The sequence below is a fragment of the Rhineura floridana genome, chromosome 4 (genome assembly GCF_030035675.1).
Source record: "Rhineura floridana isolate rRhiFlo1 chromosome 4, rRhiFlo1.hap2, whole genome shotgun sequence".
Classification (NCBI taxonomy): Eukaryota; Metazoa; Chordata; class Lepidosauria; order Squamata; family Rhineuridae; genus Rhineura; species Rhineura floridana.
The window spans coordinates 143,668,072-143,686,504 of record NC_084483.1 but is presented as its reverse complement, the minus strand read 5'-3'; the positions used below and the strand labels follow the sequence as shown (position 1 = coordinate 143,686,504).

The 18,433-nt window shown below is 40.6% G+C and overlaps 1 protein-coding gene and 1 non-coding gene across 4 annotated transcripts in view; one reads left to right on the top strand and one right to left on the bottom strand.

Annotated features, from left to right (window-relative positions):
- SMYD3 (SET and MYND domain containing 3) overlaps positions 1-18,433 on the top strand; it is a 597,530-nt gene that overhangs the window by 491,841 nt on the left and 87,256 nt on the right. For all 3 annotated transcript variants that reach the window (XM_061624643.1, XM_061624645.1, XM_061624646.1), the window contains exons 6-7: positions 10,840-10,907; positions 13,061-13,163. In XM_061624643.1, the coding sequence (XP_061480627.1) occupies positions 10,840-10,907; positions 13,061-13,163 (171 nt within the window). The remainder of the gene's footprint in view (positions 1-10,839; positions 10,908-13,060; positions 13,164-18,433) is intronic.
- On the bottom strand, positions 13,692-13,833 carry LOC133384731 (U4 spliceosomal RNA). The gene has a single exon (XR_009762664.1). It is a non-coding gene; the product is annotated as a U4 spliceosomal RNA (small nuclear RNA).

The following is an 18,433-nucleotide window of genomic DNA, read 5'->3' as shown; positions in this document are numbered from 1 at the left end:
CGTTATTAACATGAAAGACATTTACAAACATTAAATATCCAATGTAATCTTTGTTTTTGTTTTTCTCTGTCTTTTTTGTTTTGGTACTTTATTTTTGCTTGTTTTTTTAGAAAAAAAGGGCAGCCACCTCTCCGTGTTGCTTTCTTACCTCTTCCTAGTACTATATATTATATAATGTGAGAAGATGTGACACCATCATTTTCACAATGTGCATTTTTGTGCTCATTAACAACAATCAGTTATTTGAGACAGAAGGAGATAAAATGTTCCAAGTGATGTGTTGAGCTACTATCAGCTAGAAAAAGGGGTAAAATAAACACGCAGTGGTGGCACCTCCATTGCAAGATCTTATTCTCTCTTCTATACAATTACAAAAAACCAAACAGGAGAAAAAAAGTTGTTTGTCCACTGTCACATCCTCTTCCATGTTTTGGTTTGAACATTCCCAAATCCTAGAATAACAAGCATCACAACAGTAGATGCATTTAGCAAAGGAGAAGATAGTAGAAAATCTATTGTGACTTAAGCCTCCTTAATTATTGTCTAGCAATGACTTGTTCTGTTCTGTTTCTCTGCGCATTATTTGATAATTGATCCTAACTGAGCCTGGGCTCCTAGTGGGAGTAAGTGTGGGATATAAATCTAATAAATAAATACTTATATTCACTAATAGGCAAAAAAAAACCTTGCGGTTTAAGAACATACCTATAGCCAACAGATATTTCTATCAAACTTTAAAAAGCAGGGAAATTAGGCAGCTATAGTGAATGCACCAGGGGAGCAGGAGACCTGACCTCCTCTCTGAGATATTGTACTGCCCTACACATTTGTCAAAATGCAAACACAATTTGGGTTGGTCTTTCACAGTCCAATCCACTTCCTGTGTAGCTTGGAAGAATTTGGTAACATGTGCCTCGGAGCATATGGTAAGTGGTGTCAACACCTGCTATCTCCAAAGATGGAGCATTACATTTTTGTATGTTTGTTGGTGTTCTTACTTTGCTTCTTTCCTGTGTTACCACCGTTTCCACAGAGAATCTAACCTAGAAAATTATATTTCTCTCATTATTTATCCTAGAAATCTTTGTCAAATTTATTTTTATTAATTTCAAACGTTTTTATTGGTCAGTGTCATATGATAGTGAAGACAGCCTTTTTTGTTTCAAACTGGAGGTTATGGTCTATTTCTATTTTGGGTGCACTAACTGTTGAATCTGAAACTGCAGTTTGATGTAAAATCAGACCAATTACAATATGTTACTACTTAAGCAATGACTCTGTTGGAAAAAATAAACTTGTCCTGCCCAAGATGCATGTTTTCAGCCTGCTGTGCTTAAACTACTCCACTTAAAGAAAGGTGGCCATGGTCAATTAAAAACATAGAGCACAAACTGAGATACACCTCATGTCAATTGGAGACTATTCTGCAGTATAGTCAGTACCATTATTCCACAATTGTTCTTGGAGTTTTTTTAGTGTTGCAAAGTGTTGCTGTACTTCACATATTCACAGAAACAGAAGCCAAAGAAAATGATTTCCTATAGGAAACTTCACTAAAATTGGAAAGTAAAGCAAACATGTTTAAAGTGACTATCTGAACTCTATCAACTGTTTTAATATTGTTGCTTCCTCCCTGCTAAAACAAGATCAGCACAGCACATGTCTTGTTTCTGTTATTTGGGCTAATTGCAGGTGTTGCCACCACTCACCATATGCTCAGAGGAACATGTTACCAAATTCTTCCAAGCTACACAGGAAGTGAATTGGACTGTGAAAGACCAACCCAAATGGTGTTTGCATTTTGACAAATTTGTAGGGCAGTACAATATCTCAGCGAGGAGGTCAGGTCTCCTACTCCCTTGGCGCATTCACTATAGTTGCCCAATTTCCCTGCTTTTTAAAGTTTGATATAAATATCAGTTGGCTATAGGTATGTTCTTAAACCACAAGGATTTCTTTGCGTATTAGTGATGTTTTCTCTGCTTTTTAATCTGGAAGGTAAGAAATGGCATCCTGTGTAAATTTGTTGAGAATGGATTGATCATTGGCATGCTTATTGAGTTCAGTGGGATTTACTCCTCTGCAATCATGCTTAGGATAGGTGAAACTGACCACAGGGGATGAGGAGGGGAGGAGGAGAAAGGGCAAGGATAGGGGAGGAAAATAAGAGGGGAGGAGAGGGATGGGAGCAGGGAGGGGAGGAAGAGGGCACGTTTGATCATTTGCATGCTTATTGAGTTCAGTGGGATTTACTCCTGTGCAATCATGCTTAGGATAGGTGAAACTGACCGTGGGGGAGGGGAGAGGGGAGGGGAAGGAGGAGGAGGAGATTGGAAGGGAATGGGGAGGGGGAGGGAGGGGCAAAGGAAGGGGAGGGGAGGGACAATAGGGATAGGATAATAATAATAATAATAATAATAATAATAATAATAATAAATTTATTAGTCGCCCATCTGGCTGGATGTCCAGCCACTCTGGGCGACGTACATGATAAAAACAATACATTAAAATGTTAACATTTAAAACCATAACAATAAAAACCTAACCCACCCCAAAAGCCTGCCTGAAGAGCCAGGTCTTCAAGGCCCGGCGGAAGTTCATCATAGAAGGGACATGGCGGAGATCATTTGGGAGAGAGTTCCACAGGGTGGGGGCCACTATTGAAAAAGCCCTCTCTCTAGTCCTCACCAGTCTAGCTGTTTTAACCGGTGGGATCGAGAGAAGGTCTTCTGAGGCTGATCTTGTTGAGCAGCATCCCTGACGATGCTGGAGGCGCTCCTTCAGATAGACTGGGCTAAAACCGTATAGGGTTTTAAAGGTCAAAACCAACACCTTGAATTGGGCCCGGTAAACAACTGGTAGCCAGTGCAACTCCTTCAGCACAGGAGTGATGTGATCTTGCCGGCGGCTGCCTTTAATCAGACGAGCCGCCGCATTCTGTACCAGTTGCAGGATAGTAGGGAAGAGGAAGGGAGGGCAAGTTTGATCATTTGCATGCTTTTTGAGTTCAGTGGGATTTACTCCTGTGCAATCATGCTTAGGATAGGTGAAACTGGACTTCCCGGAAGATTGCTCCGCTTGTGGCTGCCTCTGAGATGAGCTCTGTCTCAGAGGAAGCTTTTTTCAGTTTAAAATCAGTCAAAAGGGAACTTTGACTGGTGTAAATGTTCTCCCAGGCAACGGTGAACCGAATAGATTATCCACAGAAACTTCGTTGGGCTGTCGGTGGCTGGAATTGATCAGGAATTCCCTGGGAAAGGAAGGCATACCTAGCAGCCGAGGACGGAGTTAGGACTTCCAGCAAGCTGGGCTGAAAAAAAGCGAGACGTTTTTTCTTTTAAACGATCCACAACGGGCGAGCTTTCTTCTGTCTAATCTTATCATTTGGCTTAAATTACTACAGTAAAAGAGATTTGTTTGGGAATCAGCAATTGAGATACCTGGGTGAGTTACACTTCTCTCTTTTATACAAGGAATTAAGGAGGAGGAAAGAAAATTTAAAAAGCTTATCTTATTTTTTATAGCAAAAAGCAGGCCTGAATTTGGAAACTATAAAGATTAAAACGGATGAGGGGCAACTTACCCAAAGAGAAAATCTGATTTAGATGATTATTTGATTGATATATGTCTGGGACTACTTTTTCTTGGACTACTTTCTTTAGATGAATCTGCTGTTCGTGTATGTTACTAATTGTTCGGCGCTGTGAACCAAGTTTGTTTTGCATTCTTGGACGTGCGGGAGATAAGAACTGTGCTGGCCAGATGTCAACAGGCCTGGAATATTAACTCCCTTATTGCTGGAAAAAGAAGCAAATTACTCTTTGCTTGGGAATTGTGGCTATATTGGAAATTTGAAGGGTTTTTTTTTTCGGCTTTAAGAATGACAATCAAAGAAGTGGCAGAGACCCTGGATGTACCCCTGGAAGGGTTTTCCCCTCTGGATATGTTTCAGAAGATAATGGATGAGATTAAGATAACGAAACAAGAACTGGGACAGAGTAGACAAGATATGGCAACTGAATTTGGTAAAGTGAAACAGGAGTTGAAAGAAACAAAGGATTATATGAGAAAAGAAGCAGATGGACAAGCAATAGAATATGAAAAAGAAATTAAAGGGAAGGAGCAAATTCTGGAGATTGGATCAGATATATTAAATGTGGAATTGGAAAAAGATTTGGACTTTATGGCAAAAATTGAAGGGAAGATGCAAGTCCTGGAGATTGGAATAGATATATCAAGTGTGGAACTGGAAAAATATTTGGAGTTTGTGGATCCTGGAGATAAAGATTACTGTTTGGAATTCGGCGTTGTCCCTGGAGAAATTGATGAAGATATCAGAGATAAAGCTATCAATGTTTCGATGGAATTTCTGGACTGGAATGATTTGATGGAACTTGAAATAGAGAAAATTTATAGAATTAATTCCAGATATGTGACAATGGAAAAACTCTCAAGAGATGTGCTAGTGCATTTCGTAAAAAAGAGGAATAGAGATATGACTTTACAACAATATTTCAGCAACACATTCAGAATTGATGGCAAGGAAATATTTGTGATGAAGGAAATTCCCATCAGACTCTTACTATATGACTATGACAGCAAGATTATTATGGGTGCAAGGATGGAAGTTGGAAGATGGAATTAATACTGATAATGGGAAAATGGCTATTGAAATTACTGGTCCTAGTAGACTTGATGAGATGGATTAATTGACATGTTTATTAGAAGAAAAATCGAGGGATATATTTCTCAAGGAGTGGAAACCTCTCTTTGACTTTTTGCGGAAAGAATAAAGTGATGTTAATGAGATTTGATGATTAATTAAGATAACTACTGGAGGAAAGTGATTTTGTAATATATTAAGAGACAGGTTTGTCATATATCATAGACCTATAACTGATCTGCGACAAATCGGAAGTCAACATTTTATTTTATTGTTTAATTTGTTTCTTTTTTGTTTTGTTTTGTTTTGTTTGAAAATTTGAATAAAATTAATGAGGATAGGTGAAACTGACCTGGGGGATGGGCAGGAAGGGGGAAAGAGGTAGGGAGGGGAGTAAGGGGGAAGAGAGTAGATTGGGTGGGTGGGCACTGGGCACAGGGGAAGCCTCTTTCCTTTCCAAAAGGAAAACATTGTGAATAATATGATTCTTTTTCAGGGTTCCCCCCACTTTTTATTCTACAGCAGGCACATGTAGCCTCCCACCCAAATTTAAACCAAAGCTGTCCCTGTCCACACCAGACTGTTATTTCACTTTAGGCAGCCATGGCTTCTCTGAAAGAATCCTGGGAAGTGTAGTTAGTGAAGGGTGCTGAGAGTTGCTAATAGATGCCCTGTTCCCCTCACAGAGTTTCAATCAGAGCGGCTGACTGTTAAACCACTCTGGCCACTGGAGCTCTGTCAGGGATAGGAGTCTCCTCTCAGAACCCTTCACAAACTACACTTCCCAGGATTCTTGGGGTGTGTGGAAGCCATGACTGTCTAAAGTGAAATAAAGGTCTGGTGTGGGTGTGGCCCCCTGATTAGCCAAGCAGCTGTGAATCTGGCTTTTAGAATACTGACAGTTGGTTCTTACTGAGCATGCCTGACATTATCATTGAGTTGAAGGCTAAATTTCTTAAATTAATTAAAAACCAGCCAGTCATTTTTTTTGTTTTGTATAAGTTTTGTAAGGGTTTGAAATGAGCTTATGGAAAGCACCAGAATGGCATGGGGAGATATTTTCAATTTAACATTGCAGAATGTGAAAAATCCAGGCTGGCTATAATATACAGCCACTCTTGTGGCTATATAATTTGTCCATAGTGCTATAGAACGTTCAGAATACTTCAGATAGAATATTTTAATAACTCATTTAGGCTGCAGCTGAATAGTTACAATTGAACAGAACAGTAACAACGTCCTTGTAAGATAGCTATATCCCCATATTGCAAATGGGAAGGCTGAGTCTGAGATAATTGTTGCCTGCCTATTGCCAGCTGGTGAAATAGTGATTGAGTTGAGATTTGAACTAGATACTTCTCTGTTCATCCTCTTTGACACAAAGTTGCATAACGCCCAATTAGAGTCAGGATGTTATAGGAATAATACTCGCATAATAAGAGACAGTCCTCTGATTGCACTGCTTCTTAGCACTATGCCATGTACTTTGTCATAGTGAATTTCCTTAGGTGGAAGGAATGTCTTTGGAATTTACATACTGTACATGTTAACACAAGACTCACTGTGTTGAGATAAAACCTTTCTTTGTTTTCTCCACTGTGTTTCCTTTTTCTGGTTCCTCCTCTTCTACAGATACCATGAAATATGGGGAAATCATTTGTATCCTTTCTATGTTTATTTTTTATTTTTAAAAATGAATTCTGCCAACTTCTTTTTGTTGGCACCCCTGGATCGCTTACCCTTAGATAAAATGGAAGCCATGAAAGCTCTTGTAGACATAAAAAGAACCCCACAGAGGAAGGCTAGATGTCATCTTTGGATTGCTGGGTCTGACTACAAAAATTGCAAAAGCTTAAAAAGCAATCCCATCTTTGATGTATGCATGCCATATGGAGATATCAAGATGAAGAAAGCTGCAAAGAGAAATGCCTTGTGTGATAATAGTGAAGTTTTTTTCTTTATCCATAATGGGTGTTACTCACTAATAGCTTTTCTGTAGCTGTATGTCTCATCAGGTGGCTCTTCCACACCTGTCCTGTAAAGCTTTATGGATTCAGAGAGGATAGCAATTGCATAGAAAGTCTGAGAACTTTAATTTTTCTAAAGTGTTGGGAGTTTTTTTAAAGAAACTTTTATAACATTGACAACAAAATTTAAAAACATAACATTTTCTTCATGTATTCTATAGCATTCTATACATTACAATGCCAGTTGGAGATAGAGGGCTGTATCCCACAAAGTAGTTCTATTAGCATAAGTATTTCCATTTGCACAATGGAAACCCCCCTCGTCTCCACTCCTCCCATGCTCCCTTGCCATCGGAATCGACTTGAAGGCAGTCCAATTCAACTTCAAGCATGATTGCATGGGAGTAAATCCCATTGAATTCAATAAGCATGCAAATGGTAAAACCTGCCCTTTCCCCTCTTCCCTCCCATCACCTCCCTTTTGCCCCTTCGCTCTCCCTTCCTTCACCCCTCCCCCTCCCCTTCCAATCTTCTCCTTCCCCCTCCCACTCCTTCTGCTCCCCTTTCCCCTTCTTCCTTACCTCTACTCTCCCCTCCCCCTGCTCTTGTCCCATGGTCAGTTTTACCTATCCTAGCCATGATTGCACAGGAGTAAATCCCATTGAACTCAATAAACATGCAAATGATCAGACCTGCCTTTCTCCTCCTTCCCCTCTCTTCTCCCTCCTCCCTTCTTCCTCTCCTCTTGTCTTCCTTCTTCCTCCTCCCCAGCCCACTGCAGGCTTCCCTCCCCATGGCCAGTTTTACCTATCCTACGCATGATTGCATGGGAGTAAATCCCACTGAACTCAGTAAACATGCAAATGATCAAACCTGCCCTCCCCCCCTCCTGCCTGCTCCCCTCCCCCTCCTCCTCTCCCCATCCCCTGTGGTCAGTTTCACCTATCCTAAGCATGATTGCAGGGGAGTAAATCCCACTGAACTCAATAAGCATGCCAATGATCAATCCATTCTCAACAAACTTACACAGGATGCCATTTCTTACCTCCCACATTAAACAGCAGAGAAATTCATTAATAGGCAAAAAAACCTTGCTGTTTAATAATGTTCCCATAGCCAACTGATATTTCTATCAAACTTTAAAAAGCAAGGAAATTGGGCAGCTATAGTGAATGCACCAAGGGAGCAGGAGGCCTGACTTACTCTCTGAGATATTGTACTGCCCTACAAATTTGTCAAAATGCAAACACCATTTGGGTTGGTCTTTCACAGTCCAATCCACTTCCTGTGTAGTTGGAACAACTTGGTAGCATGTTCCTCTGAGCATATGGTGAGTGGTGGCAACACCTGCAATCAGCCCAAAGAACAGAAACGATGTGTGCTGTGTTTACCTTGTTTTAGCAGGGAGGAAGCAACAATATTAAAACAGTTGATATATTTTGCATTTTTACAAATTTATAGGGCAGTACAATATCTCAGATAGGAGGTCAGATCTCCTGCTCCCCTGGTACATTCACTATAGCTGCCCAATTTCCCTGGTTTCTAAAGTTTGATAGAAATATCTGTTGGCTCTAGGTATGTTCTTAAACCATAAGGTTTTTTGCCTATTAATGAATTAGTATTAGTATTGGTGTTAGTATTAGTGGGTTGCTTTTCTCACCAGGTGACCGAAAGCGATGTGCATAACCAATCAAAAACAACAGAACCCATAAAGCCTAAAAACACCTGTGATAATTAAAAAACGAATGAAAACATACACAATCAATACAAATAAATGGCAGGTATACAAGTCCCGCACCACTAAAAGACATAATCAAGGGCCTAGGTGTAGAGGAAGGTCTTTGCTTGGCACATAAAGATGAATAAAGATGGCTCCAGGTGTACCTCATTAGGGAGACTGTTCTACATCGGGGGGGCACCACTGAAAAGGCCTGTTCTTGTGTTGCCACCCTCAGAAACTTCCGTGGACAATCATCAATGACAATTGCAGTGTCCGGGTTGGTTCATATGAGAAGATGCAGTCCTTTGAGGTATTGGGGTCCTGAGCTGCATAAGGTTTTATATGTCAAAACAAGCACTTTGATTTCAGCCCAGAAACTTAACTGGTCGCCAGTGCATTCATGCCAGAATTGGTGTTAGCCTGGTCAACAATGTATAACACATTGCAAAAAAAAAAAAAAGGTAAAGGTGTCCACGCACTTACAGTGTGAGTCATTTCCGACTCTTAGGGTGACGTCTTGCAACATTTATTAGACAGACCGTATATATGGGGTGGGATTGCCAGTTCCTTCCCCGGCCCTTCCTTACCCCCCAGTGTATGCCGGGTACTCATTTTACCCACTATGGATGGATGGAAGGCTGAGTGGACCTTGACCCCTTTTACCGGAGATTCGATTTCCTCCTTCCGTTGGAATTGAACTCCGGCTGTGAGCAGAGCTTCGGCTGCGTTACCTCCGCTTACCACTCTGCGCCACGGAGGGTTGCAGCCTCATATATAATGCAGCCCTATGGATAACATATTGCAGTAGTCTAACCTAGAGGTTACCAGACCATAGACAACAGAAGTTAGGCTATCCCTGTCCAGATATGGGTAAGCTAAGCCAGTCAAAGCTGGTGGAATGCACTCCATGCCACTGAGGCCACTTGAGCCTCAAGTGACAGTAATAGATCCAGTTATATATTCAGGGTACGTACCTGCTCCTTCAGAGAGTGTGTGGCCCCATCCAGGGCAGGCCACATCCCATCTATCCAGTCTAGGATGCCAACCAATAATAGCCCCTCAGTCTTATCTGGGTTAAGTTCCAGTTTATTGGCTATCATCCAATCCATTACCAAGGCAAGACACTGATCTAGCACATCCACTGTCACACTTGCTTATGTAAAGGAGAAGTAGAACTGTGTGTCATCAGCATATTGCTGACAGCATACTCCAAAACTCTGGATAATCCCACTCAGCAGTTTCATGTAGATGTTAAATAGCATGGAGGATAAAATTGAACCCTGCAGAACCCCATACTGAAGGCTCCACTTGGCCAAACAACATTCCCTAAGCATCACCCTCTGAGAACTATCATCCAAATAGGACTGGAGCCACTACAAAGCAGTAGTGCTCACTCTCAACTCGGACAGCTGCTCCAGGAGAATACCTTGGTCGACAGTATCAAAAGCTGCTGACAGATGAAGGAGAATTAACAGGGACACACTCCCCCTGTCTCCCTCCCAGAGGTGTGATTCGGAGCAGAGTAGACATGGTGGGAGGGTGTGCTTATTAACCCTTCCACTGTCTGCTGCTTCTCCACTCTTTTACTGTACACATGTGCACATATATACAGTAGTCTTCAGCTATTGTACATCAAAAACATGGTGATGAGCAATAAGCCAGAGCATACTTGCCTTGCTGCTTTAGGAGGCTGCTTTAGCTGGCCTTGCAACTCTTGGCATAAATGATTCTGCAATGCTGCAGCTACATAGATCTACAGGACTAGATTACAAGCCACTTAGGCAAAGTAGTATTTCAGAGAAATGGACATTTTTTCTCCCATCTGTAAAGAGTTAATGATTCTTTATATACTGAAAAGCAAAGTCGATATTTTTGTAACCAATATAATCGCTTTTTGAAATGGATTCAACTTCGCTCACAAGGTTTGTCTAGAATTATGTTTTCAATAGCAGCAGAAGAAACGTAATTAAGATGTGTGACTTTGGTCAATGACTGGGAATGTAGGAATGGGTTAAATAAATAACTGACCAATTAATGTGGGGTGTTTTATGGGGGAGGGTTAAGGCATTTTATCACTCCAAGTATATTCATCTAAATTAACTTTACTGTCAAGGCTTGTGAAATTACTCTGTAGGCAAATTTTGTGATTTGGTTTTTGATTAATGTAACTTTGCAAGCATCCATTGGATGAAACTGTTTGTGTATTTTTCTATTCAGGACTAGACAATTGGCTCTCAACTTATATTTAAATGTATATTTTTGCAACCTTTTAAAGGACAGTAATATTTCAGCACCTAATTGGCTTCATTTTTTGAAATCCCAGATTTTTATGTTGTAATATGAAAAGGTAGCTCTGTGTTGAACTTGAATATTCCTCCTCTAGTTACCCAACAGTTGCTGCCTTCTATTTTAAACATTTTTCACTTGGACATGAAGTTTGTAAATGGCTCTAGTAATCCCAATCGTGGATTTTAACCTTGTTTTTATAGGTGACCTGCAACTGTTTCAGTATTAGTAATGGAGAGATGCAGAATGTTGGTGTTGGCCTTTATCCCAGGTACTGTGGATGTTCTTTAATTGACAAGCAAAACTTCCATGAGTCTAGTGGTATCACATACAGATGCACTCATTCCCAGGCTACTGATAAACCAGTACTATACTGAATCAAGAATTTTTAGAAATAAAACAATTTGCAAAAAAATTCTACAATGGCAGTTCCCTCCTCCCTGTCCCAGTTGGCACTGTATTTTGTGAATTCCCAGCATACAGAGTTGGAAAGGAAGCATAAGACAGAATATCTCATATACAAAGAACCCCCATTGAGGAAACTGAAATTAGTGTCCATGCATCTAATAAGTTAACTAGGCACATTGAAGAAAGTGTCTTTTTGGCACTGAGTGATGGAGGGATAAGGCATGAAAGCTGGCCAGTGGACACTGGCCACAGATGGTAATGTCACCAAAGGTTATAATTATCTGGCTTGGAATTCAGACTTGTCTAGTTTGTAGTATTTGGCTGCATTTTAAATCCTTTCCATTTCCCCCAGAGGTTTTTCTGAAACTCAGTATGTAAACAAAATGCCTCCCATTGTTTCTGGTATCTTAAACCCTGCAGCAGCAGCGCAAGAGAGCCTGGGCAAGGCCACCAAAAACAACTTATCCAAAGCTGCTCCCCATGGTCAGCATCTGCTTCAGATCCGCACATCAGATTAGAAGGCAGAACCTAGCATGACCATCAAAGTTAGGAACTGAAAGTTTAGCTTTCGGAATAAAACAAAATAATTGAATATCTGTAAGTTCTGAAAGCGTTCATACCATAGCATGATTTTATGTATTTTATATTGTACTTTTATATGTTGTACACCGCCCAGGGAGCCATTGGTTATGGGTGGTCTATAAATGAAACTAAATAAATAAATAAATAAATAAATTTTCAGTGTACCTGAGTTGAATGTCAGGTGCCTTGGAAACTATTTTTCCCAGGGCTCCCTGTGCCTTGAATATTGCTGATGTAGTATTCAAGACATTAGGGAAGGAATGAGGAATGGAGGCCACCTTAGTGAGACTTCTCCACTGCTGCTGTCACCAGGTAATTGAGAGGAAGGGTACAGATACTCATCACAGAGGGAGTTGAGAGGAGGTGTTAAGACTCCAATATTCTCCGAATAACATCAAAGAGTGTGTCAGGATCTGAATTTCAGAACTGGGCTAAGCAAAAACCAAGCTATTTTGAGGGCTGGGCAGCAGCAGAGGGAATAGGGACTTCTCAGGGAGAGGGCCTTCTCAGTGGTGGCCCCCAAATTATGGAATGATCTGCTTGACGAGGTGCTCCTGGTGCCAACACTGTTATCTTTTCGGCGCCAGGTCAAGACTTTCCTCTTCTCCCAGGCATTTTAGCATGTGTTTTAAATTGTTTTTATATTGTTTTACATTTTAAAATTGTGTTTTAAATTGTTTTTAAAATATGTGTTTTAAATTGTATATTTGTTTTCATGTTTTTGATTGCTGTAAACGGCCCAGAGAGCTTCGGCTATGGGGTGGTATACAAGTGCAATCAATCAATCAATCAATCAATCAATCAATCAATCAATCAATCAATCAATAGCTAGCTAGCTAGCTAGCCTGGTTTGAGGCCTCGTTCCAAAACTAGCTGAGGAGAATTCTCCCATCATTATTCAGAAAGCTATGAAAATTGATTCTTACAAACAGTAGACGAGTTGGTAAATCTGTAATTGGACTGGGCTGCTTCAGACTGTTGAGTGAGAGGCACATAGATAAATGCTGCTTCTTACAAAAAAAAAGGTACCTGTGGTTTTGAAATGTGCTTTAAATTTGTACATGTGTTTTTAGTGTTTTTAGTGTTTTTAGGTACTGTAAACTGCCCAGAGAGCTTTGGCTATGGGGCGGTATATAAATACAATAAATAAATAAATAAACATCAAACCCTAGTACCATAGCTTGGGCTTCTTTGTCCCCTGTAGGCAGAGTGTTTCTGAAACTGGAGGTAACATTCAGCTTTCATGACTAGTGGTCATGTTTATTCTCTGGCATCAATTTAAAGACGGCAAGTGATGGGAAAGACTTCTGCCTGAGACTCCAGAGAGCTGCTGCCAGCCTAGATGAATCTGTGGTCAAACACACAGTATAAAGCCTTCTTATGTTCCTGTCTGCCCCTGAAAATCATTAAACAGATGTTGTTTTCCTTCCTTAGCATGTCTTTGCTGAACAACAGTTGTGACCCCAACTGTGTGATAATCTTTGAGGGTCCGCAGCTCCACCTTCGCTCCATCCGGGAAATTCAGATGGGTGAAGAGGTAATTAACTTATTCTCTTTTCCATGGCAGACACCTGCAGCCATTGCTTCTCCTTAAATAACTTCCAGGCTGCAGGGCTACCAGCTTTAACACTTTGATGATATATTGATGCTACTTCCTATCACATAGCTATCAGGAAGAAGATGATAAAGGGAATCTTCTCTTCACACTGTCTGGGTCTCATAATCATTACCTCTCATGAATCACTGGCTGTCTTGATGAATTCTTCTCCCTCCATACCTCCTCTAGGCACTTCATTTTGTTTGTATTTGAGTGCCTTTACCCTGATAAAAAACACTTATGATACTTCTGGGTGGAATGCCGCATTCACTAAATCACTGCAGCAATAAGCATTTGTCAGACTGCAACCATGCTGAAGCAGTAAACCTTCATTGGCAAGAGGAGTAACAAGGCAGGGGTTGTTTCCTTGTTGGTTTTATTAAAAATGACTTGGAGAAATGCCCTTCCAAAATTATTTGTGTTCTTTATCAGAGAAATGCTTTACAACATTTTCTTTTTCAAATATGGGCATATCCAATACATGCCCTCAGAAAATTGCTACTTATGGTGTTGTGTTCCTCATCTGTTGGTCTTGGGGAAAGTTTTCAATTACCAATAATCATGCCTCAGATTAACCTCATTGGTTACGATACCGCCAGCACGCAAAGCAATATCTAATATTGGGTCTCAGTTAAGTTTACATGCAACTGGCTTTATTTGAGTCACAGTTTTAATTGTCTCTGCCCACAAAAGTCCAGTGCACCCTTTTTGTTGTTTCTTCCCTTATATAACAGTTGATTGTTAAGGACCTTGTGTTGTACGTGAAAGTATCTCACACAGTGGTGGTGATATGGGAATAAATACATAACAGCGGTGGTAAAGTCACAGTCTTATGCACACTTAGTTGATAGTAAGTATCATTGAATGCAGTGTGACTTCTTATTATGCACTGCATTGAAAATACTTAAACATTGGGAGTTGGATACATACAAAATTAGTTGCACGAAGCTCCCATTGAAATCAAGGGGACACAATTTAGTGAAGACTAACATTTCATATTAATTTCAGTGAGATCCAAGGTTCAACTAAGAAAGATACAAACCAAGGGTTTTAAGCATAGGATAGGGCTATTGCTCTAAAATAATGCTTTGCTGCATTCAGTATTAAAATTTCATATTCACTTTCTATAATTAAAATAAATGAAGAAATATTTCACTACTAAATACATAAATAAATGTCTAACACTGTAATCCCATACATGTCTACTCAGAAGTAAGTCCTACTGAGTTCAGTGAGACTTCCTTGTAAATATGTATAGGATTGCAGCCTAAGGCATTACATTTTACTGAAGCCAAAATCAAGCAGGGGTGAGGAACCTGAAGCCCTCCAGATGTTGTTCTACCCTGACCATCCCTGACCTTTGGTCATGGTGGCTAGGGCTGATGGGATTTGTAGTCCAGAAACATCTGGAGGACCACAGGTCTCCCATCCCTACTCTGCAGTCTAAGGTTTGGTTGCATTTTCAACAGTTTTGAGTCAGTGAACTTTTCAGTTTCTCACTGCTGTTCAGATCAGAGTTGTGCAAATCAAAACACATTTTTTACAACTTCTTTGCTTTGATTTTTCTTAGAATATCAAAAAAGCCTTCATAATGTGGTCTGATTAAATTCAATATAATTGTGTAGATAGGTAAAATGATATAAATATATGCCCTGTTTCATTTTTCAGAGAAAAATCAGAGATTTAAAAAAATAAGTAATTGGTGCAAAGATTTTGACTAAAGACAAAGTAAAGTCACCAAAAGCAGTAATGTTTCCTGATGACTATAGGGAGCTTTGAGTTCTGTCCCACGTACAGCATCACAGAAGAGTCAAAATAAGTATGTTGCCAAAATGAGAGGTAAAATATAAATATCTCAGAACGATGTGGAAGAAAACTCAGTTTAGAGAATGTCTTATCTTTGGGGAGGAGGGGGGGACAGTTGTCTGTATGGAACAGTATAGAATAATTTGTCTAGTTCAGGCATGGGGAATCTTTGGCTCTTCAGATGTTGAACTACAACTACTATCAGACCCATCAAGCATGGCCAAGGAACCAGGGACGATGGGAGTTGTAGTTCAGTAACATCTGAAGGGCCAAATTTCCCCCATGCCTCGTCTAGTTAGTAGGCCAGCCTTTCCCAACCAGTGTGCCTCCAGATGTTGTTGGACTACAACTCCCATCAGCCTCAGCCAGCATTGCCAATGGTCAGGAAAGATGGGAAATGTGGTCCAACAACATCTGGAGGCACACTGGTTGGGAAAGGCTGTAGTAAGCAATAGGCAAAAACCTTTGTGAGTCTTATAGTTATTTCTACCTACCCCTTATAATATTTGCTGCTTCCAACCTTAAAAATTATGTCTGAAAAGACTGAAGTATAAAACAAACAACATTTACTAAATTCTCTGCATGCAACAGCTTGTCTCAAAATGGCTGCTGCCTTAGTTTTTAACTGTCTCCTATTGTTTTCTAGAACTAATTCTCTCCATGCACCTAGTTACAGAACACTTTATACCCATGTTCTCTTAAAAGCCTTCATGCTGGCCTGGGGCCATTAGCTACCAGTGTATGGTACTCCTTCTTTGTAAATAGCAACAATGATATGGGAAGTTCCCATGATCAGAGGTGTGCTTGGGAACTACTTGGAAATACACGTCAACTAGTGCTCTGCTAAAAATTTCTCCTGAGGGGTTTTTTTGGTAACCATTCTCCATCAATTAATGAGAAAAGAAGGTGCATTCAAAAGTTATCAAAAGAGAAAATAAATTGAGTGAAATTCTTTTACCTTACTTTTGAGGTGACAGAGGGGTGTGTGAGTGCCCTTTCTCTCATTCTAGAAATTATCTTTTCAGTGGTCTGCACTCCACAGCCTCCCTAGGTATCAACACTTCAGTGAAATCTTAGGGGGAAATATCAGGAGGTAACTCTTCCCATGGAGTTAGAAGTGTGGACAACCAGGGAGACTGCAAAGTGCTGGAGAAATATTTACAGGAAACAAAAAAACATACCCACCACTCTCAGCCACCTTGTAACAATAAGATAAGCTCAAAACCTCACTCCTATCCAATGCCCCCTTTTTAGGTAAGGGGTTTGAGAGGGTGGTGGACACCACTAGCAGACACTCTTGGAGGAAATTCTTGACCCATTTCAGTTTGGGTTCAGCCCGGGCTTTGGAACAGAATTGGTCTTGGTCGCCCTGATGGATGACGATCTTCAGGAGAGGTACAGGGGGGCTGTGACCTTCTTGCTCCTGCTTGAACTCTCAACAGCTTTTGATACCATTGACCACAGTATCCTCCCAGACCATCTCTGTGAGTTGGGAGCTGGTGGCATGGTGTTGCAGTGGTTCCACTCCTACCTGCAGGTTGGGTTTAAAGAACAGCATTGGGGGATTGTGTGTCTGGCCCCTGGCAGTTGTGCTGTGGGTTACCTTTTATCCCCAATCTTACTTAATGTTTATATGAAGCCACTAGGAGCTGGCAGTAGGAGGTTTGGGGCATGGCCCAACTCTATTTCTCTGTTACATCTGAACCAGGAGAGGCTATGACTGTTTTAAACTGGTGCCTGGATGCATTGGTCGGCTGGAAAAGGGCCAACAAATTGATATTTTGAGGAGATGGAGAGATGGAGACTCTGTGGGTGAGTGGTTTCCAGGCCTTGGAGTTGGGTAGTTCACTGGTCATAGACAGGGTTGCAATCCCTCTGAAGGAATGGGCACATAGTTTGGGGGATGCATCTAGATCTTTGTCGCAGGAAGCTCAGGTGACCCCTGTGGTGGGAAGTAAATAAACAAACAAACATTGGTTCACCAATTACACTTTTTCCCTGTCAGAGATAGCTTAGCCGCTGTGATTCATGCATTGGTAACCTCATAATTGGAATACTGCAATATGTTCTATGTGGGGCTTCCCTTGTGATTGGTCCAGAAGCTGCAGATAATGCAGAATGCTGTGGCCAAGTTGTTGAGTGGAGCACCTGGACACAACACATTTCACCTGTGTTGAGGGAACTGCACTGGCTTTCAATCAGCGACCAAGCCATGATCAAGGTCTTGTTATCATACAATGCCCTGAACAATTCAGGACTAGGTTACGTAGAGGACTGCCTGCCCCCATACTGATCTGTAAGATCCATTACCTCGTCTCGGGACATTCTACTTGGGCACTGCCAATCATAGGATGGTGACCTGAAAAGGGCATTTTCTGCTGTTATCCCTATACTGTAAAATCCCCTTCCCCCTGCTATGTGTGAAGCAGCAATCATCAGTTGCTTCAGATGTCTTTGAAAGACTAATCTTTGTTCCCAGACTTCACTTGACCCATAAAATTTGACCCTGTTTTATGTTCTTGAATTCCTTGAACTTTTGTTTTATATGCTTTTATATTGCTGCTCTATTGGTTTTAGGTTGTATTTTTGCTTCATTTTAATGATTTTGTTTGTTTCTTAATGTTGTATACTGCTTAGAGATTTATGAATATGTGGTTTATCAATGCCCCCCCTCTATATATATTTGGTCAAGTACAAGCAAGATGGAAACCAGTATAGGTTACCTGTGGTTATTTGACAGTCTGTTTCGAATTGCAAAGCCACTGGAGTCTCAAATGTGATCTGGAGTCACTCAGACGCAATTATAACACCTCAATCTTTGCTATAGCAGCAGCTTCAGTTTTCATTTTTCTGACTTTTTGCTACGTCAGGCTCCAAAAGTTTAAATCTCTGTGTTTGGAAAGAGGAAAAAAGAGATATAAAATATGTTGGGAACAAAGACTGGAAAGTCTTGAAGTTTGCCTGCAACCACTGTGTTTCATTCAGGAATAAATTTAACTTATCATTACATTTTTTTAAAAATAAAATCAAATATTTAGTTGGACCCTCTTCCAGAGACTCAGTAACTTTGTGTTAAGCAGTCTGAATATTTCACTTACATTTGAATTGCCATTCATTGTTGGCTCTGCTACAACCAAGTTTGCTAGTCTCTTGGGATGGCTATCTAATTCTATGCACTCTATAAATCTTCATGTTCAGCATATACTATTCACTTAATAACTAGAGTACTGGGCTCAGGTATTTCAAACCTATCTGCACTGAATTAAAGCCTATTAGCCCATGCTTGTCACATTTCATATCTTCAAATGAATACTCTTCTTCAGTTATCAAAGCCGACAGGCTTGCACAATAAGTTCACCATCCAACCACCTTTGATTAGCCCTTCTCTAACAAGAAAAAAGCCA